The sequence below is a fragment of the Dipteris shenzhenensis genome, chromosome 1, assembly GCF_047967505.1.
Source record: "Dipteris shenzhenensis isolate YYH24624 ecotype China chromosome 1, Dip_SZ_1.0, whole genome shotgun sequence".
NCBI lineage: Eukaryota > Viridiplantae > Streptophyta > Polypodiopsida > Gleicheniales > Dipteridaceae > Dipteris > Dipteris shenzhenensis.
In genome coordinates, this window is record NC_141596.1 from 67,065,544 (window position 1) to 67,087,825 (window position 22,282).

The 22,282-nt window shown below is 48.8% G+C and overlaps 1 protein-coding gene across 2 annotated transcripts in view; it reads left to right on the forward strand.

Moving 5' to 3' along the window:
• The window catches only part of LOC147906253 (P-loop containing nucleoside triphosphate hydrolases superfamily protein), a 135,250-nt gene that overhangs the window by 83,300 nt on the left and 29,668 nt on the right, over positions 1-22,282 (forward strand). For both annotated transcript variants that reach the window (XM_087383812.1, XM_087383802.1), the window contains 4 exons: positions 11,847-12,036; positions 12,131-12,267; positions 12,539-12,595; positions 13,047-13,115. In XM_087383812.1, coding sequence (XP_087239938.1) covers positions 11,847-12,036; positions 12,131-12,267; positions 12,539-12,595; positions 13,047-13,115 — 453 coding nt within the window. The remainder of the gene's footprint in view (positions 1-11,846; positions 12,037-12,130; positions 12,268-12,538; positions 12,596-13,046; positions 13,116-22,282) is intronic.

Below are 22,282 nucleotides of genomic sequence, written 5' to 3' on the forward strand. Positions count from 1 at the left end.
CACTCCACTCCATCCTCCTCTTCTCCTCTCCTTCCTCTCTCCTTCCCCTTCTCCCTTCTCCCTTCCCTCCCGCCTCCCCCGCCTCTCTCCTCCCCCTCTTCACCTCGCCTCCGCCTCCCCCTCGGACACTCTTCTTCCTCTTCCTTTTTCTCCTCTTCCTCCCTACAGTGGGAGCATTTGCGCTTGTTCAGGTGACAGAAATCTTGGCGGTGACCCTTGGTCTGGCCAAAGGGACTCTATGGCAGCACCCTCAACTCCCATAGCCGTTGAGGTTCTTCTTTCCTTATCTGATAAGCAATAGGTACAGCAGGCAGTTCAGTCCCTCCAAGACAAGGCGCTTGTGGGCAGAATTGTGGGCCTCACGCCTACACGAAGACAGGTGTGAGAGTGGATACAGGCGAGCTTGGCATTAAAGGGCGACCACATTCAAGAGGTCACCATCTATGGAAGAGGCATTTTCCTCATCCAGCTGAGCTCCCCCGACACTGCCTCAACTCTCGTGGAGCAGAGCCCCATCCTCCTTGGCCCGCACCTAGTTTACCTCTTTCCTTGGTATCATGGGTTTACAGTGGAGGACATGGACACAACACATCATGTTCCCCATTTTCCAGTTACACTCCGCTTTGCAGGGCTCCCCAAGGAGTATCGAGCCATTCTCCCCTCCATTGGTCCGGCATTTGGCACTGTGCTCGAGTCCTCGCCAGAGTCGGCCGCCTCAGTTGTAGCAGATGATGGAGTTCCCAGGATAAGACTGGTGGTTGAGAGCCCAAAGTCCCTCCCAGAGTTGATCCTCCTTGAGACCCTCGAGGGGGGTACACTTGGCTAGCGTGTGGAGATTTTTGGGCTACGAGGCCAGTGTCTTCGGTGTAGACATGTGGGTCACATCGCCAGAGATTGCCCCCGAGGCCACCTCTGAGCGCCTTCTCCCCCTCCCCGTAGAGCAGGCAGAGCCAGTAGACCAGAGTCCCGCGCCCCCTCAGACAGGAGTAGTAGGAGCCTCAGACCCCCTCCCTTGGGTGACCCCTTCAGAAGCGGACTGGACTAAGGTTAAAAAGAAAAAGAAACCAAGCAAGTAGGCTCGCAAGTGCCGCAAGCAGAGGGCCAAACGCAGAGAGAGACAAGTTTGTCTGCAAGGAGCAGCAGCAGCAGCAGGAGCCCTTGAGTGGGGGGTTCACCCCCCTCAGCGGAAGGGGCCACCGCCTAGCGAGATGTTCCTCACGTAGCAGAGGTTCAGCATCCACATCCACCCTCGCACCATCACCGAAAACCAGGAGTTCCTGATGTGGCGATGGTGGATGATAGTAAGACTGCGGTTGAGGAGGAGCGGATCTAGACCCGTGGGGAGCCTGAGCAGCAGAGGGAGCCTGGGATCGCCCCCTTCCCCCCCCTACCCTGGAACTACTTGGAGATCCCGGACTCCTATCCTCTACCACTGGAGGTAACGCTTATGATCCTGCAGCCATGAGAGGGGGGTTTTATCAGTGCAATGGGCTCTCAGACACACCTCGTTTGGAGCTTCCAGTTTGCCTCCACAGGGTTGGAGAAGTGGGCCCCAGAGGTATTTGATGCTATTATGGGAGACCAGATAGCACGCATGATTGACGAGTGGATGGGAGCACGGGGACTGGACCTTTGGTACACCCATGGGACGGAGGTGAATTTCCAGTTGAGCTTCATGCGAGAGGAGCCGATATGTGGTTTGGTGGCAGGAGTTATCAAATTGCTGCTTGAGGCCACGGTGGACCATGCATACTATTGGCCCCTCCAAAAGTATGCAGAGCAGTTTGGGGTGGAAGTCTCCTTCATGATGAAGTGGGCATGGAAGATTGACATTGAGCCGATATCCACCCTAGTACGTCGTCGCACAGACACGGACTATTCGCCCTCAAAACCCTCGGCAAAGTCACTTAAGGTAGTCTTTCTGGAACAAGCACCCACGCATAGGAGAGCCTTGTTCTCTGCACCCCCGTCCTCATGAGTTGGACCATAGTGAGTTGGAATGTGCACGGGCTCCATGACCGTGCTCGTAGTCAGCCGCAGTACCTGATACTCCAGTAGAGGTTGCAGAGGGCTGTGGTAGAATGACCAGTGGATATCCTTTTGATTCAGGGGCATATGTTTTCAGCAGCATACATTAGACGGCGTCACCACCTCCTCCCAGGGAGAGGTCCGGAGGAGTGGTCCCCCTGCAGTAGGACGGAGCAGAGGGGTCTGCATCTCGGTTTCACAAACTTTGACTCCAGATTGTTGGAGGAGACCTCAACAACCTGGAGTTTGGGGAAGACAAGCAGGGCGGCGCCTCATTCGCTGAGATGCCTGCAGCAGAGCGTAGCAGTTCATTTTCATGCCAGATTTCAACAGGATACCTTGCAGCCTTCTATTCTTTTTTGGACAGAGGAGAGATGATGGACTGCTTGAGAGACTAGACCGTTTCTACATTGGGGATTGGGCACTGCACAGTATGACGATGTCAGACCATTCTTCCATAGTACTTCACTTAGAGCAGTCCCGCGGAGGTCTCCTCAGAAGGGGGTCCGCATCCTGGAGGACCTCCTGCAGGATGAGGAGATCCAGTAGGCCATGGCGGAGATTTGGGAGCACTCAGAGATGACACTGGGCGAGGGTTGGGTTTCGTGGGCGGCCGATGCGATTCAAAGGACTAGTGAGGAGCTATAGGCTCATGCCCTTAGGTGGAGGAGGATGCTTCAGGATCGTGAGCGGGCTTTGAGGAGGGACCTCGCCTCCATAGAGCGGCTGAGGGAGCAGGACCTAGGTTCCCAGTGGCTTAGAGACAGGCTTGAGAGCGCTGGCCTTGAGCTTCAAGACGCGGAGATTCGGCGGGCTGAGTTCTCTTATCACTCTTCTCGGGCCCGGTGAGTATAGTAGGGGGACAGGATGACAAAGACGTTCTTTCAGTCCACTGGGCCTCGTTTGGCAGGCACACAGCTGCAACGTCTCCGGGATCCGTAGGGCATCATGCACACTGATCCGCAGGAGATATTAGACCTGACCACAGATTTCTACAGCTAGCTTTTTCAGACGGAGAGGATGACTCCAGCCGGTATACTGGCCCGAGAGGTAGTTTGGGATCACGTTCCGGCAGTGGTCTCGCAGGATTTATGCAGCAGGCTAGAGGAGCCTTTTACCAATGAGGAGCTTTGGGAAGCCCTCAAGGCTCTCTCGACCTAGAAGTGTCCTGGCGAAGATGGCTTAACTCTAGCCTTCTTTCGGAACTTCTGGGAGATTATCTCCACCCCTTTCCGACTAGCATGCCACGAGATTTTTGACATGGGCTCCCTCCTGCAGTCCTTGAGCAGGGGTTGGATTTGTTTGATCCCGAAAGGGGGAGATAGGTATGACATTCGGCAGACCAATCACTCTGCTTGATACTGCTTACAAGATCCTCGCCAAGGTCTTGAGCTTTGCGGCTACGGCCCCATCTTACAGACATCATCCAGGACACACAGACGGGGTTTGTCCAGGAGCGCAACATCTAACATCTTCACTTTTTGGGAGGTAGTGGATTGGTCCAGGGAGGAGTCACAGCTGTTGGCCATCCTTCCCTTGGATTTTGAGAAGGCCTATGACAAGGTGGAGTGGTCCTTCTTGGAGGGCACTATGCAGACATTGCGTTTCTCAAATAGATGGGTCAGAGGAGTTTCAGCGCTCTATGCGGGGAGCTCTAGCCAGATGCTTATCGGAGGACACACGGGCGAGGCCTTTCCTCTCTCGCTTTCGGTCCGCCAAGGCTGCCCAATTGCTCTTTTCCTCTTTCTTCTTGTGGCGGAAGCCTTGGGCTACTATTTGAGATCACAGGTGGCGGGCCTCATAGGGTTGAGGCTCCCAATCCGTCAGGAGGAGGAACTGCTTGACTCTGAGTTTGTAGATGACACGGCCTTGTATGTTGAGGGCACCACAACGAGCTTGGAGAGAGTCAAGGGAGCCTTGGCTATCTATTGCGAGGCCTTGGGTGCGCGGATCAACTGGACAAAGTCTATAAGTTTCTTCACGGGCCGGGAGGAGACACTAGAGATCCGCGAGTGGGGGAGTGATTTTGGCTTCAGATGGATACCACGGGGTCAGACAATGAGATACCTCGGTTGCCAGGTTGGTATTGATATTATAGTAGAGTAGTAGATCGCCCCAATCCTAGAGAGTGTTCGGCGCAAGCTTCTCTACTAGAGCTCGGCCAAGCTCTCCCTAGCAGGGTGTGCCTTAGTGGCAAACCAGGTCCTTCTCGCCACGGCTTGGTATATCGCCTCCTGCTGGTGCTTTCACAGAGGATGCATTGGGCAGCTCCGCCGATTGGTTCGAAACTTCCTTTGGGCAGGATCGGGTGGCACGCGGAATACTAGAGCCTGGGTCGCTTGGCATACGGTGATCATGCCACAGGCACTGGGAGGCTTGGGTATCATAGATCCGGAGATGTAGAGCAGAGCCCTCTTAGGCAAGTTAGTTGTTCGGGGCCTCACTCCAGGTACAGAGCCTTGGAAGCTCCTCTTACAGGGAGGACTTCTCAGGAACACCCCACGCACTGGAGGACAGTGGCAGCCCTCACACGGGTGGATCTTCTCAGAGGCTCCCCTTACAGGGAAGGGTTCCCCTTCGATGCGGAGCCTTCACAGGGTCTGGCAAAGGCTAGCAGGGGGTCTCATTCGTGCTCCGCCCAGATGTAGAGAGGAGTTTGAGCGTCAGCCCCTTATGTGGCACCCAGAGATCTGAGTTCAGAAGGGGCGTATGCTTGGACAGCGGACGCACATTGGTTAGGCACAGTGGGACAGTGGCCTGGCCTGGTCTTTTGGCAGATGGAGCAGATTACCCATGGAGTCAGAGGCGAGGCTTGGCGCTGTAGTGCATCTGCGAGGGGCAGGGCAGCGAATGAGAGAGATTGACCTAGCCATCCCTGAGTCCTAGTGGGAGGGACTTCACGCTTGGAGGGACAACACTTGACTGGGGCAGTTTTCTCGGAATGGTGTCCCTTTGAGGATGATGATGCAACGAGGTAGCACGCACCTTGGCTTCTATCGTGTAGGATCGGAAGGCCCACTCCATCCGCTCACGGAGGGGGACCCTGAGATGGATGGGAGTCTTGATGGGATTCACTGGAAGATGATCAGAGTGGTGGGACGTTTGGGGAAGGAGTGGCAGATTGACCCTCCCAGTATTTCAGAGCAGGATGCCCCCGGATGGCGCCTCTAGCTGTGGGAGTGTAGACCCTTGAGGGAGGTCCAGTGGGATCCAGGAGAGTGGTTCTGGCCCTCCAGGGGCAGTCTTGCCGAGCAGATGGATGAGATGCCCTTCTTTTCATATACCACACGGATTGGCAGGAGGATTCAAATGGACTCTTTGAGGTGGACCCCCTCGAGGGAGCGACATTAGGTGACCCAGAGAGTGCCTCGCGATGTCCGTTCTAGGTTTTGGACACGGCTATGGTCCAGTTTGCGGCCGAGGAAGATATCCTACTTCTTCTGGCTGGCCGCCCATCGAGGCTTACCCATCGGACCATGGTTGGAGTAGATGCGAGTGGAGGGGCAGTGCCATTGTTGCTTTGGTGGTTTCTTGGAGACGACTCCACCTTTCTTGTTGAGCTATCGCAGAGAGCAGTTAGGATCTGGTGGGAGCCCTCTGGATCATGACCTGCATGCAGAGTCTTTAGAGGGACTACACATGGGGGATGGTAGCCTAGTTGACGGAGGGAGGACACGCGTTCTAGATCGATGAGGTCTCCCCAACCTACCGGATACAGGGTCAAAGTATACAAAGGATAGAGCTCCATGAGGCAGTCCCTCCGGATAGCCTAGCTCCCCTCTCTCCTCCGGAGGACAGCGTTTGGGAGGTGGTAGCCAGCATCACTGCGTGGAACATCTGGGTGGCTCGTTCCAGTCTCGTGATGGGTGAGCACCAGGTTCCATCCTCGGCTACCATGGTCGCCATCTAGCAGGATATCATCTATACTCTACGCTCCACCTGGGAGTGAAGGACTCCAAGCTCTAGAGCGACTATTGAACGGCGAGCTCGTTTCTGCAAGGCTTGGTGTGTAGGAGTCTTCTACATCTTCACTCCGCGAGGGATTTGCTGGTTGTATAGTCCCCCCACTTGGTTGTTAGCCCCAGTACCAGAGATTCTCTAGGCAGTGAGCTGGGTTTCTCTGGAACATGCCGGTTTTTCTTTCAGCCTTTTCTTGGTTTTTCTCCATACTCAGCACCTTCGGGGCTGCTGTTTTGTATGAAGTTTTTCAAGCATTAATAGAAGGTTCCTTTCTTTGAAAAAAAAAAGAAAAAAAGAGAGAGATTAAAACTATCAACATCTTCATCTCAAAGGTTTTTGGGAGTTAAAAAAGGAGAGTGCTTGTAATCGGACCAAAAACCCTAAAACGAATACACTAGGGCCCAGAAATAAGTGCTGGATCCCCCCCCCCCTCAAAAGGTCTTTATTGCAATAGAATAAACTTTGTACAACAAGCTCATAAAAGAGCATGAGAGTGAGTGCAATGCACTCTGCATTCTTGAGGGCACAAGGCCTCTTTCTTTATAGACTAGCTACCAGCAAGGGCCCACTTTTCTTTATTAAGTTGGCTTTTGGGCTTTATTTCCCCAATTTTGGCACTGAATTTCGTTTTCGACTCAAGTGGGCTCTTTTTAAAGTGAGGCGCCACTTTCTTGGTTTTCTTGCTCTTGTGGGACTTGCTTTTTCACACTTGCCCCTTTTGTCTTTTTTGCACTCTTCTAGGTCCTACACATTCAATAAATAATATCCAACACTTTAACCCATTAGAGCTTAGACAAATGCATGCATTTTGATTCTTGGACTATTCCTAGGCCCTTGTGGGTGTCCCCATAGTTCTCTTAACTAATGCAAAGGAAAGAAAAGATAAAACTCTTGCTAGTTAACTGAAGTCAACTTTCTTTGACCGAAGTCAATCTAATAAAGATCTCTCTTTATTTCTTGGGATAGATATGATTTCGTGACATCCCTTCGGCTTCTAATCAGTTGTCCTCAACTGAAAAGCTTCTTGGTACAACCATAAAACCATCTACCCACTTGGCATCAAGTGATGAATCCTGCCTCGAGTCCTTTCTTTTCTTTGGAGGTTCCCATCCATCTCTTCCACCTCTAGTGGCTTTTGGTAACTTCCGATCATTGACTTAGATCGGTTTCGTGGTGCTCTTGGCTAGCTGACTGGCCTTCTAGGGCGTTGGGCAGCCAGGGGCGTTTCCCATATCTGAAGCACTTGCTTTCCTTGCGGAGAATCTCTAGCATTTCCTGCTCTTTAAGAGCACTAGGCAGCCATGGGCCCTTCTTTCTTGGCAAATCCATGCCCTTTTTCTTGTGGAGTTGACTTCTTCCTAGTGGAAAAGGTATTCCAAAGACAACCGTGGTAGAAATCCATTAAATTTCAATTCCACCTTAACATTTTCCTTAAAGATAATCCTCAAACAGTTTTGGAACTTCCAAGGGCTTTGTCTTCCCCTCGGCTTTCAAATTCGAATAAAAGAAAGCCATAAAATCTAAAAGAAACACTTGGCCAATGATCACTTGTACCAATACTTGAGCGTATTAAGCTCCATGGACTTCTCATTTTGAGTCGTGTCTTCTCCTTGCATTGTTGTAAAAACTATTTCTTGGAGCCTTGCTTTGTCATCTTTCCTTGAGAGACTCTTCAAGTCTTCTCAAATGGAGTGATTTGCAGATAAATTCCATACTGATACTTTTCCAAGTAATATGGACCTTTTCTTGAAATTGTTTTGGAAAGAACTTTCTTTGAAGAATATCTCAAATTTTCATTCACTGCTTGAGTCGCCAAACACTTACCATGCCTGTTAGGTGCCGACTTACTGCTCTTGAAACTTGTCCATCCAAAAGAGATATTACTGACAGATAAACTGCAAACCTGTGTCAACTCTGGCCACATTAATCCATGAGAGACCATAAAGATTTATGTTTATTCTATAAACAAGTCCTAACAAAAGGAAACTATATGATGATAAAATCCTGACTTGGCCAACGATGACCATATAAAAATTAATGTCATGTAAAGAGCTGGTTCTTGAGCATAGCATGCTCCATAATAAGAAACAATGAAACTGAATATCATAACATAAATCCTGTGAAATACGATAATTGGAAATATATAACTGTGTCATAATGGAATGAAAGCATATTCATGACTGTCGATCGGGATAACTCAGAACATGCTACTCTCAGGTGGGGTTTGTCCTTACATCTCAAGGGTACTTGTTTATAAGAACTCTTCAAGCTATGCTTGAATCATATAAATTGATTGCTTTGGAATTAATAGAGAGAACCAAGCTTTGCACTTAATAGAACCACAGATCATATAAGGTCCAACTGTGTATTTCTCAATATCTACGAAAGATATCCATGCTCCTTTGCAGTGGCAAAATTGTAAGTTCATATTCTTGACTGAATAGAAGAAATTGGTTTCTTAGCAAACACAATATAACTGGAATCCTCTAGAGCTGGAATAATATAACTTGGAATAAATAGCTATGTGAAAACTTATTTTGATACTCGGTGAACATACCCTTTCATTGAGGTGTCCTTCCCTTGACCTATACTCCGTTTTTGAAACAATCAGGAAGACAACACACTTCTCTTGGCACATCCGTGCTTACTCTACAAATACCTCTTGCAATTCATAACAAACATCCGATCTTGCCCATCGTAGGGATTAATCCCATAGCTCCATATATCTTTGGCATAAGAACTTGAATATCTTTGCTATGTCCAATGCTTGGGTTTTGTCCCATCAAGAAATTCTTTCAAAATCCATGGAAATATAACTTTGATTAATAATCAAACCAAGTGTGTATTACTCTTGTTTTCCAGAAATAAAGAAGGAAAACAACACACAAATATTCAAGGTTTAGAGACAAAAAATAACTATTAAATCCAATATACTTAGCCTTCATTGGGAATCCCTTTTCCCTTTTTAATAAGGAATTTCCACATGTATCTGATCCTTTGATCGTTTTCTAGATCTTTGCGATCCTTGGGTTTTTGGTTCCTCAAAATGAACATAGATAATGCTCTCCATGTCGAATCTTGAAGTGCGGAAATAACTGTCAACACAAACAATCCCAAATATGGGTTGTTCACCCGCTTCTCTGCCCCTTCTCAATCGTTGCAAGCCCTAGGAACAATAGCAGCTTGCAAGTGGACTTTGAATAGGGAATCGATCTTCTTATTTGCACTCTATTTCTTGACTAATCGCAAGGATTTGATGACCCTGCTTGGGCTACTCCAAATCAAGAGCAAATAGCTTCCAATTTTCAGATTGTGAGTATCCAGCTCAAATCATTATCTAAGGAGGATTGTTTCGAAACTTGAACTGATTAAAAAAGCATAGGTATTGCCAAAATTTTGGGGCTGCTTGCAAATCAAACGTTTGGACTTTGTTCGGTTTTGCTGAAGCAAGCTGAATTGATTCACAATCAATTTGCAGCTTTCTTGGTTGGATCTTTTGCGTTGAAAATCTCCCTTCTCCAAATTGCTACTGTCCTCTTCAATCTAGAAGTACTCTGCATCCTTTTCACCAAGGAAAGTGACAAACTTGGCCGTGATACCACTGTAATCGGACCAAAAACCCTAAAAGGAATACAATAGGGGCCTGAAATAAGGGCTAGACCCCCCCAAAGGTCTTTATTGCAATAGAATAAATTTTGTACAACTGGCTCATAAAAGAGCATGAGGTTGCACTCTATGTTCTTGAGGGCACAAGGCCTCTTTCTTTATAGACTAGGCTACCAGCCCAAAAGCATGGGATCTAGAAAGTTGGGGCTTGCTTTTCTTTATAAAGTTGGCTTTTGGGCTATATTTCTCCAATTTTGGCTCTTAATTTCGTTTTTGACTCTAGTGGGCCCTTTTTAAAGTGGAGTGCCATTTTCTTGGTGCTTTTGCTCGTGGGACCTGTTTTTTGGCACTTGCCCCTTAAAATTTGGGCCGTTTTGCTATTCCTAGTCCCTCATGTCCCCACAGTTCTCTTAACCAATGCAAAGCAAATAAAAATAAAACTATTGCTAGTTAACTGACGTCAACTTTCTTTGACCGAAGTCAATCTATTAAAGATTCCTCTTTATTTGTTGGAATAAATATGATTTCGTGACAGTGCTTATGACCCTAGGGAAAGTAGAAGGTATATTGGCTTGTTTTACAATGGTGGGCATGTTTGATATCATTTTCTTATATTGCCAAATCAATGGGTACAATTAAAGTTTTGGTTGTCTTAGCTGCTTCTTTAAGGGCATTTACACCTTTTTAGTTTTTTCCTTAAAAAATTGTCCTGCCTTAGCAAGATTTGTTTTCCTAGGATTGGATTCTTTTATTGGCTTTGTCTACACACGTTTCATGTAAAGAATCAACATTCAAGTTGCCTATGATCCTAAATTGGAGAGCCAGTCATCAATTTTGAACTTTTCCAGAGTTACCCTGTTGTAAAACAACGAAATTGATTCAAGATCCATCGAAATTGCAATTTCAAAGCTATGGTTCATTTAGGAAGCCTCTCGGGCTATCTCGGTGTGACACCAGGGTGTACAATTTTGCATACTCCATGCTGTCCCTTCTTCTTCGTACAAACTTGCTCATGCATCAGTGGAGGCTTGCTAGGAGATTGTAGTGAGCATCACTGCTTGGCATGGTTGGAGATATAGATGTAAAGAGGCTATCAATGGCACCCAAGTCCACCCAACTCATACCTTGGTCAGCTTTTGGGCAGATACTTGCACATGCATCAGTGGACACTTGCTAGGAGATTGTAGTGAGATCATTGCTTGGCATGGGATATAGATGTATAGAGGCTATTGATGGCACCAAAGTCCACCCAACTCACACCTTGGCCAGCTTTTGGGTAGATATTGTACACACTCTAACGGCAATTTGGTCTAGGGTGTAGGGTGTGCTTCAACCAAGAGGATGGTTTTTTTTCAGAGAGTGGAGAGGCTGCCCTTTCTTTTTTGAGACCATCTCAGATGTGAAGAAGATGGGCAGACCAAGAAAGCAATACACGGAGCAACCAATAATGATCCCATTGGTAAGGCCCCTATCAAACAGCGGCACAAAAAGACCCACTGTTTGAGAGGAAGCTTGCTACCCCAAATGCATGAAAGACAAGCCTTCCACGAAGACACTTTTTTTTCTTTTTTTGATAAAAGAAATTTTGCATTAAGAAAGAATTTACATTCATAGCTGTCCCAGAGTGGGACAGCTACTATTCATAACAAATACTGACAACTAAAAGCAGTAAAAGCTGCTCCAGTAAAGAACAGCTAGTACAAAAGAACTAGAAACACTCAAAAAACACTTCTAGCTGGGCCGCTGAAAGATCTCCCTTGCAATGTGCGTCCTGCAGAGAGCAAAGCAGGGAGGAATGGAATAAATGATAAACAGAGTGTCCATAGAGCCGAGAAGTATGGGCATGATATAATGACCATAGAGCCCAATAATGACAACAACTTAAAAATTGAATGTAGTTGGGGCTGGTGGTATATTTCACAAACAACCAAAACTGCCTTCCAAAAGCAATACGAGGAAAACGGGCACGAAGATAAGTCCCCACACACAAAAAGACCAGCTGTTTGAGAGAAAGCTTGCTACCCCAAATGTGTCGAAGACAAGCCGTGCACCAACACACACATGCACACAAACTTGTTTTATGCTTCACCAAGACTTAGAAAGACTTGACAGGTTGGATATCATATGCAAATTTTTGTTTGGTTCATTTGCAGGTTGTCATGGGGATCTTGTCTATGAATATTCAAAAACACAGAATCTCCAAAAATGTTTCTGTTCATTCATAGTCTTGATATTTACTGTTCTGCATGCAGGGAATACATCTTGATCCCAGTATCTACCTAATGGATGAGGAGGGTGGGGGTGTCACAAGCCACTCAAACACACCTACAATTAAATTATCTGCAGATGAACAATTAACTGCCGTTGACCATGCAGGAGACAGATCCATGAGAAATTTAGTCCGAGACACAGGTGAATACTGTGAGAAAGAGACATCTTCAGGTAATTTATAATCAAGATAGTAACTCTTTGCATACACAACTTATATAGGTGCTAGTTTAGCTTTATTTATTCTTTTTTTTTTTTTGGGGTTCAGGGAATGCCAAAGTGGGAACTCACATGACTCATGTAGAGTCTTGCAGTAATGCATCTTCTGAAAAGCATGTCCAGCGTTCTCCTTCTAAAGCAATTGTTGTTCCAATTGTCTTAAAAATGGATGAATTTGATCACAAGGTACTTGAACAATAATATATTTTGAAGAGAGGTTGGCATTTTATTTTCAAATATCAAATAGAGTTTGACGGGTAGCACAATTCAATTGCTTCATAGATCAATTGATGGGCACTCTAGATTGATGTGCTCTCTACGCTACTCTGTTCTTGCTAAGTAGATTTTAAGCTGTCCGTATTTGGGCTCCCGTCTTTCTAATTTATTTCTATCAGAATTCATACAAGCATATATAAAACAAAAAAACCAATGTGCTTCAAAATTGCTTTGTTTTCAGACTCTCTTGGAAGAGTGGATTGCATGCAGATCGACCATTGGTGTACTTACAAATGAGGTTTGTGCAAGTAGGAAAATATTATTCAGGATACGTTATTATCATTTGGCCTTTTGTTAATACTGGCTTATACACTGGTACAGAAAAGATGGGACAATAGATATAAATGTGAGTTATTGGAAAGTTTTTAACATTGATATAAGCACTCCTTTGTCTGGTTCCTTGATGAAACATTGTGCTTGTGAGCTGCATTGGTTAGAACTGAGGTGACTAAACCTGATAACAGGATTATGTCTTTTTTCCACCCATAAAAAGGATTTTGCTAGTGTGTTGTAGCCAAGTATCTTAAGGATATTTTAAACTCATTGCAGACAGAAGAACAGGTGACACCCCTTGCATAGAAGAACAAGAAGGAACATCTAAAACATGCATGTACATTTTCTATTCAATATTTTGTAGGTTACTGGATACTTTTGACTTGAGGATTGTCAACTTTTTGTATGTTCTATAGGAGGGGAAGGAGGCCTTGATAAGCAAGTTGATCACAATTCAGGATTACCTTTGCTCTTTTGAAAATCAGGTTTGTTCCCACGTACAATTGTGCTATCAAGTAATCTAGGTGAAGGTCCTCAGAGTTCTAATTACACTCGTACATAAGGAATTCCATGCTCTCGTCTTAAGTAAGTATTGATGTAAGGAATAAGTAATGCAGGCTGACCTGGTTAGTCGAAAGGATTTTATGACTTTTTGAAAGGTTCGGTAAACTCAGTCCTGGACCTTGAAGACAACTAATAAGTTTGTAGACGATTGCTATATGCATAGTTGTTTTAGAGTTTAGCTTTGTCACCAATTTTTAGGCAATGGATACTGTATCCTGTAATCAATGAGTGGCAGAGTGTATTGTTCTTGAGTAGAAGAGAAGCACTTGTCTGAGAAGCCTAATCTCTGCATCGTGCCCTCCAAGAAGGACCACTCTACGCGATCGTAGGCCTTCTCAAAATCCAGCAGCAGGATCGCAAGGGGCTGCACCTCCTCCCTGGCCCAATCCAGTGCCTCCCAAAAGGTGAAGATGTTGTCGAGGATGCTATGCTCCTAGACAAAACTTGTCTGCGTGTCGTGGATGATGTCGACTAGATGGGGTCGTAGCCGCAAACTCAAGACCTTGGCTAAGATCTTGTATGCGGTGTCTAGCAGAGTGATCGGTCTCCACTGTCAAAGGTCCCCTCCCTTCGGAATCAAACAAATCCATCCTCTGCTCAGGGACGGTGGGAGTGCTCCTGAGTCAAAGATCTCCTGAAAGGCCAGCCGAAGGGGGGTGTGCACAAAGGGCCAAAAGCTCATGAAGAAGACCGGGGACAGCCCATCCTCCCTTGGGCACTTCTGAGTCAGAAGTGCCCTGAGAGCTTCCCGAAGCTCATCATCTGTGAAGGGAGAATCCAACTGGCTGCTCATGCCCTGAGAGACCACAGCTGGGACATGCTCCCATACTGCCTCGGGGGCCTCCCGCACCTGGGGGGACTCCTCAGCAGCCTGGAAAAGGTGTCGATAGAAATCCGAAGCCAACTCCATAATCTCATGAGGGTCCGAAACCACCCTGCTGCTAGCGTCTCTCAGTCTCTGCAACTGGGCACCGGCCGACCTAGGCTCTGTGGCCTGAAAGAACTGGCGGCTCATCCTATCCCCCTGCTGTACTTAACGAGAACGAGCGGAATGGTAAGAATACTCAGCCCTCCTCAACTCTATGTCCTGAAGCTCCATACGTGCACACTCATATCTGTCAGCAAGCCATTGGGACTCCGTGTCCTACACCCTGAGACGCTCAATGGAGGCTAAGCCACGCCTCAAAGCTCTCTCTCTCCCCTGAAGGAAAAAACAACGGCGGAGAGCCTGGGTGCCCTCACTGCTCCTTTGAATCGCCTCGGTTGTCCAGGATGCTGAGCCACCCTCAGGAGTGTCCTCTGGTTGCTGCCAAATCTCCGATATGACCTGCTGCACCTCCTCCTCCTGCATCAATGCATTTGGGATGCGAACCCCCCTATGTGGGAGCCCTCGACAGGGCTGCTCCAAATGAAGCACAATCGACGAGTGGTCTGAGACGGTAGTCCTTGCAAGAATGCCCGTGGAACCAGCTCTATGCATGGCCCAATCTCCGATGTCCAGCCTCTCACGCAATCCATCATGCCGGTGTTGGCCAAAGGAGAACTAAGACTACCAGGGGTCCTGGAGAACTCAACGTCCCTTCAGGGGTCCCTGCCGCAGACCGAAAATATAAATTGCTCCGAAGTACTCTTCTCCGCCGCGGGCATCTCGGAGAAAGCACCCCCTTGTTTGTCTTCTCCGAACTCAAGATTGTTGTAGTCCCCTCCAACAATCCACGAGTCTACATCTGAGAGACAATCGGTCAAGCGCCTCTAGAAGGCTGGACGCTGCTGTCTACAAGCTGGGGCATACACGTTCAGGATCCCAATCCTAGAATCTCCCATCCGTAATCCCATCCAGACTGCTCTGCCTATAATGAGCTCCCCCTGGTTAGAAAGCCCTCCACTCCTTCCCACTACGGGAGACCAGATCTCTGGGCCTCTCCCAGGAAGGAGGTGGTGTCTACGTCTGATGTCCGAGGCAGAAAACATATGCACCTGTACCAACAAAAGGAAATCCACTGCCTGCCAACCACTGCTCTCTGTAACTCCTGGCGAAGTAACAAGTGCTGGGGTTGCTGACGTGCCCGATCGTGGAGTGTGTGCACGTTCCAACTCACCATACTCCAACTCATGGGGAGGCCCCCGGGGGGGGTGGGAAACAAGGCTCTCCTGTGTGAAGGAGCCTTTGCTACAACCTCTGACTTCTGTGAGTTCGCCGGTGGTTCGGAGGGGGGGTAGTCCAAATCCACGCAGCGCCGAACTAGTGCCGTAACTGACTCGATGTCTACCTTGATGGCCCACTGCATTAAGAAGGAGGCCTTGACTCCAAGCCTATCCGCGCACTGCTGTAGTGTCCAGTATGATGCATGCTTAAGCTGGACCTCAGGACCTAGGCGAAGCACACAAATAGCTGCCCCAAGTCCCGTCTATTTGCTAAGAAACCCAACTGAAAAGTGGCGCTCTTCCCATGGGAGACCCACAGTTCCCTCCCTTGCGGGCCTAGCCACTCCTCCATCATGCTGAACATCTGCTGCCTCATCATCAGATCAAACAGCGTGGGGTCCACTGCTCCTCCCCACTAGCTGAGAAGTGAAATCCCCAGAAGGGACGATTGCGAGAGCCATACACTCCTATGGGACCCCCTTTTTGGGGCTGTAAAATCAGGATTGACACCTCCAGAGCAAGCGGGTATCTGTCCGAAATCTCTAGGTAGTTCCACGGTCCTAGCCTCCAAAACTCTCTGGGCAGAGGATGACCAGGGTGGGGCTTAGGACCTGGAAGCTGAGAAAAGGGCCCCGGTGACCCTAACTGTGAGGAGGCAGAGCCAGGGCTGGGCCGTGCCGAAGAGTGCTCAGGCACCCCCTTGCCCATAGGCCGAGACGAGGAAGGGCAGGAGGTGGGCAAAGGGAAAGGAGGCTGCTGTAAGGGGGCAAGGGGAGGGGGGGATGAGGAGGAGAGGCGGGGGGGGGGGTGGGGAGGTGAGAGTAACAGCAGCTGGGGGGAGGGGGGGCGGCGGGGGAGCGACCTCGAGAGGAGGGGGTGGGGGAGGCGGAGGGACCTCCGGAGCCGACTCTGTTGGGGCTCCAGACTCCCGCTAACGGGAACCTGGGTACTCTGCTCTACTGTCGCCTGCGGGTCCGAGGGGAGATCGAAAAAGGTCTCCTCCTCCTCCATCTGTTTCTGGTCCGGGGACTCCGCTGAGTCTGGCTCTCCTTTTGTTTTTTCGAGCTGATTTGTAGGGCTTCTTTTTCTCCACCTTGGTCCAAGTTCCTTGGGAGGGCTCGACCCAAGGTGTCTGAGTCTGCTGCTGCCTTGCCTGCTATTGGGGCCTGGCCGACGGACGCCGTTGAGCCTCCCTATGCTCCTGTCTTTGGTGAGGGGCCCTGCCCACCAAACAATCCCGTGCCAGGTGACCCATCTGTCTGCACCGAAGACACTGCCCAGGCAAGCCAGAGATCTCCACACGCTGTCTGAACTCGCCTCCATCTAAGGTCTCTAGGAGGATCTCCTCTGGGAGGGACTCTGGATGCTCCACGATAACCTAGAGGCGAGGGACCCCGTCGTTTGCCACTACCAAGGCCGTTGTCTGTGGCGGAGACGCTAGAACTGTGCCAAAACAATTCCCTATGGAAGGAAGAATAGATCTGTACTCCTTCGAAAGCCCTGGGAAGCGGAGTGTCATTGCGAATCGTGGCACGTGATGAGTCGAATCCATGTCCTCGACTATGAAGTCATGGTACCAAGTAAGGAGGTAGACGACATGAGGGCCTAGTAGGATAGGGCTCTGCTCGACAAGGGAGGCCGTGGTGTCGGGGGAGTTCATATGCATGAGGAATACTCCTCTCCCATGGATCGTGACCTCCTGGATGTGGTCAGCCCCTAGGGCTAAGCTCAATCCCTGACTTGTTTCCTTGACAGGGTGAGCCCAACAATGCGACCCACCAGGGCCCTGTCCTGCAAAGCCTCTACTTCACACTTGACCTACTGCTTGTCTTCCGGAGAGAGCATAACCTTAACCACAGCGGGGGTCGAAGGTGTTGCCATGTGAGCCCTTCTTGCCAGACCAAGGGTCGTTGTCAAGATCAGTTCTCCCGAGAAACAAACATGAAGAGCTGCGCTGCCTGAAAAGAGTATGATATTAATGCACAAAATCTTTTTGGTCCAAGCTGGAATTTCCCTCAGCAAGAGGTATATGCATTCACAACTTAATCCAAACTTATGCCACTAGCTGGCTGTCAACCACAAACTTTCTTCAGCATCCACTACTATGTTTGCCCCTTTCTAGTTACGGCAAGTAACTGCAACAATGCATTTGACTCCCCTTTCTCAGTTCATAGGCCTGCATGTTTCTTTATTCCTCTGCAATTTCGCTGATATCTTTACTGCTTTCTGACAGATAAGATCTTTCAGACTACTATCTGCTCCTCAAGGCACGTTTCCCCAAATCTTTGTAGGAAAAAACTGACAGCCTGAATCTGCAATGAAACGCTCAAATTTGGTTGTTTGAACCTGCAGGGAAAACACCCAAGTCTGGCCTTTTTTGGGGGGCCTGTGGATTGGTTAACCACTTGTGGTGTAAGTAACTAAACCAGACTGGAGTCTGGTTAGCCCAACCAGTTAGTCTAATTGGACCATGGTCTGGTTAGCTACCTGGGGTTAGGCTTACCTAAGCAAAGGTTTGGTAAGCCTCTTCTCCCGTGCTTGTCGTCGACCTTTGTCCAGGGATTCACCTCAAGGCGATCTAGCAATTCCGCAACCACGTGACCACCATGGCACCCTGCGTCGCGTCTCACAACCGCCTGTTGAATCACACAATACAATCCCACGACCAAGGCCTTGCTACGTCCGTGTTCCAACCACCGAAGCTACTCAGGGATCAAACTACCTACGCAATACAGTATAAGCCCAGACGACTAGACCGACATTGAACAATGAACACGACCAAGCAAAGTTCAGAAGCTGCTCTGCTCTGCCTGCCCTGGCCTGATCCTGCAAGGATGGCTAAGCCCCTAGTGCGTGGAAACTTTGACAAATGGAGCCACGGTTTGTGCACGAGCCAACAACTTCTATGCCTCAGCCAGTGTCTAAGGGGGGCGGGGGGGGTCCTAACACTTTCGGAAGTATTACCGGAGGCCTAGGGCTACTGGTGCGAGAAGCAAGTAAGACATGCCATAGGTGCCACTGATGGTACATAGGCGAGTGCTAGTCGATGGTGTCAACTATGTGCAAGCGGTACAAGTGCTGAAGTGATGTGAGCAAGAAGAAGACCAAAGCGGAACAACATCATAAAAGCCAACCCTCGACATGAATGGAGAAGAACCTCAACCACATGACAGAGGGTCCGTTGTACCAGGTGAAGGGAGAGGAGAGGAGGAGAACACAACGGGAAGAGATCTTAGAGAAGAGAGCAGAATGGGAAGTAGCAAAGTTCATTAGAAAGCAAGATGACTGATACACTAGGAGAAGATACACACGAGGCGAGCTCTTGACTCTAGCCTCTCACTTCTTCACTCACGCCTCCTCCCCCTCCTAGAATGTCCCCCCTCCTTTTCTCTTCACCTTCTCCTCATCTACTCCCCCCGCTGCAAATCTCCTTTCCTTCTTCCTATTGGATGTCTTCCTGCATCCTTAGCCATTGCACCGTTTGTGGGCTGCTTCGCCCTTGATGGCTTCTGCAACACTCCAACCTGTTCTGGGTCAGTCAATCCTGTGCTCCATGTGTTCTCCTATCTATTCCATGCGCTCTTGACACTAGTTGGTTGCGAGGGATGGTGCACCACCTATACCTCTTAACTGTTGGACTGCTTCCCATGTGCACCAACGAGTACCGCCTGTGCGCCTGTGCACTCTGCTGGACTGCTTCCCATGTGCACCAACAGGTGTACCCGGTGCACCATTGCGCCAGTACTTCCCTCTACTTCCCTCTGATCAACTTGACCATGGTGGGTCGAGGTTGAGGTTTGGCACTCTTTAGTCATGTATTGCTTCCGTCATATCCAAGTCATGTCCAGGTCCTCTATAAGTCATGTACTGTCAAGTCATGTCCATGTCAAGTCAGGTCATGTCCAAGTCAAGTCATGTCAAGTCATGTCCATGTCAAGTCATGTCATGTCCATGTTTGTTCTAGAGTGACCAAGATGTGAACATATGTGAACACGATGCGACTAGGTATGACCAAGGTCTAACAACTTGGCATGTTGCTGAGGTGACCATGATGTGACCCAAATGTGACTCTTGGTGGGAGTCCTGGAGACTTAGAGTACAACAGATCCCCCGCCACTTTCATTCACCGTCCCGATGAATGACTGAGGGTCTGTGTGAGAGAAAGTTAAGTATAAATTGCAAATAAGAAAGTGACCTCGTGGTTGGAATCCCCAAACTGAAAAAGAAAGGGCTCATGGCCTTACAACTGTAAAACTGAAATAAAACTGGCTCATGGCCATACAACTCCAAAATTCCTTTATTTACATGAGAACTGCAGAATCCAAATGTATAGAGCTCGCAAAAAGAAATGCTGAAATGAAAGATCCAGGAGCTCCTGCTTGCTGGATGAAGGTCAGGGAGGGGGAGGGGGAGGGTGTGGTGGGTGTGCTGATGTTCCAGGGGTGGTCTTTGCCTCTTCCTCAACTGTGTCCATGAGGTTGCAGATGTCCTCGTATTTGGATTTATATCTGTAGTAGCCAGACCTGTAATAATCACATCGAGATTTGAGTGCAGCATTTTCAGTTTGCAGCCCATGGAAGTCGTCCTGCAACTTGGAATGTGAAACTTGGAGATGGTCCTCCTGCTCGAGAATCTACTTTATCTGACTCTGCACCACCTCCACCTGTTGATCCACAGTATGCTTGTCCTCTACCAGTGAGGTGTATCTATCCTGTAGGGCTGCAAGCTCCCTCTGGATCTCAGCCTGTTGGGCTGAATGATTGTCCTCCAAGACTTTCTTGCTGGCTGTCCACTCTGCCTCCTTTGCTGCAAGACATTGCTGAAACTTGTCCTGCTGAGTTTTCCACGCAGCCTCCCTTGCCTGTAGAGTTGCTCCCCACTCCGCTTCTTTCACCTGCAATGTTGTATCCCATTCTTTATGCATGCTGGATACCTGCTTCTCATGTTCCAAGCGGAGGTGTTGCTTCTGTGACAGAAGCTTGCAAACCTGACCCGTAGTATTAAAGAGGGAGGCACCCATCTGAATGAAGCTGTCATCTATAATGCACTGAGCCATATGAAGGGATCTTTTAGCCCATGCATACTTGTCCCGATAGGTCATTCGGTCAGCCATGTCGATGAGTTCGCCATATTCCTTGAAGGCTGCTTTCATCCCTTTCTGCTCTGGGTCCTCGAGAGCTGCCACTGGAGCTAGTGTGTCGATGTTTAGGTAGCAACTTGGAGCTCGGGATGCTTTCTTGTTGGAAGCGATCGTCTCTTGCAAGGGAAGTGTGAAAATTTGGTCCAAGTCCTCCTCCTCCATGCAAACAGGAGACCACTTCCGCTTTAATGCATACAGAAGCCGTTTGTGTTCCTGGCTCTATTCCTCTATCTGGGCCTCATGGGTGAATAGATCTCCTGAGGAGGATGCGAAGTAGATATCCAACATATCATTCTGAGGCAGTGGAGGACAATCAGCTTGAAAAGGTATCTTAACCCCAGCGAAAATAACCTCGCCAAGTCGAGTTTCCAGTGGGTCCTATTTAGCAGCCTCCATACTCGGATCAAGGGTCAGTCGTTGAGACACCCGGGGTGGTGTCTTCGTGTCACCAATGGCTCCCAAAGTAAGATTCAAGTTCAATAACCTGTGTCACCATGAGATCCCAAGGCAGAGATCCCTGCTACCATAACTACTGTCAATGGACCCCCCTGAGCTGTGGGGCCAATGTCCGTATCTGTGCACCCTACTGACCCTACTGACCCTGATGAGATGATCAGAGGGGGGATGGTCATGACTGGGGGGGAGGTAAGTGGTAATGTCACGCCATGGTGGGTGAGACCTGAGGAGGGCAAAGGACTGACCGGAAGACTGATCAGGGAAATCAAAATCTGCCTCGAAGGGGATGGATGGAGAGGTAATTCCTGCATGAGCAATGGATGACAAAGCTCCAGAGGCTGGTCCAAGAGGGGATGGCTCAGAAACATGTGCTGCAGATGTGGGTAGAGCAAGAGTGGGTGTGGAGACGGGAGAGGAAGAGGGGATAGAGGCTGATGCAATAGAGGCCGAGGATGCTGGGGCTGCACTAAGAGCCAGTGGAGCTGATCTCAAGTGGGGAACCATAGGGGCGAAAGGTGGACGGTGAGGAGAAGATGAAGTATGTGAAGGTGGAGGAAAAAGTGCAGGTGTTGCAGCCTGCCACTGGTGCAAGAGGTAGGTGAGGTGAGGTCCACAAGTACATGTGTGTGTGCCTCTGCGTGTGCAATTTCGAATAGTGGCCCGGAATGTTGAATAGAAGAGGGATGCAAAATCATACTGAATGATGGTGAAGAGAGCATTCAGAGCAGGACGGATACCTTTCGTGATGTAGTAATGCCCGGGTGCTGAATAGAAGAGAGTGAAGAAGTAGCAAGTGATTACTGCTTCTCTGCTTCCACCTTCCAAAACCTTTTTGCAATCATATCCCCTCCTGTTGGGTTTGCACTGTGAAAGGAATGAAAGGAGATGTGGTGAATTGTCAGAAGGAGGCAGAATAGGGAGAGCAGGGAGCCCCATGTACTGTGAGACCAAACTGGGTGTGAGAAGCTGCCTGGAGCCCATGAACTCAAAAGTGTCGGTGACGGAGTCATAAGATCTGATGAATTTTGTACATAGTTCCACATCCACAGGAGGGAAGATGACCTTGTCGAACTCAGTTAGACAGAGGGTCTGAATCTCTGAAGATGTCAACATCGAGGATAGTTTGAGGTTTGGATCCAGAAGAGGTTTAAACATAACCAGGAATGTGGGAGAGAGGAGGGGTGGTTATCGAAGGGCTCTGTATCTCTCTTGGCCCACCCGACCCTTTTGAATGTGGTCTCCGTGCAGAGGGGGTGTAATCTGAGCCCCCATGGTCAGAAGAAGAGGCACTGGAGCTCTGAGAGTGGGAAAGAACCTCGCGCTGCTATCTTGATTGTGGTGGCTCTC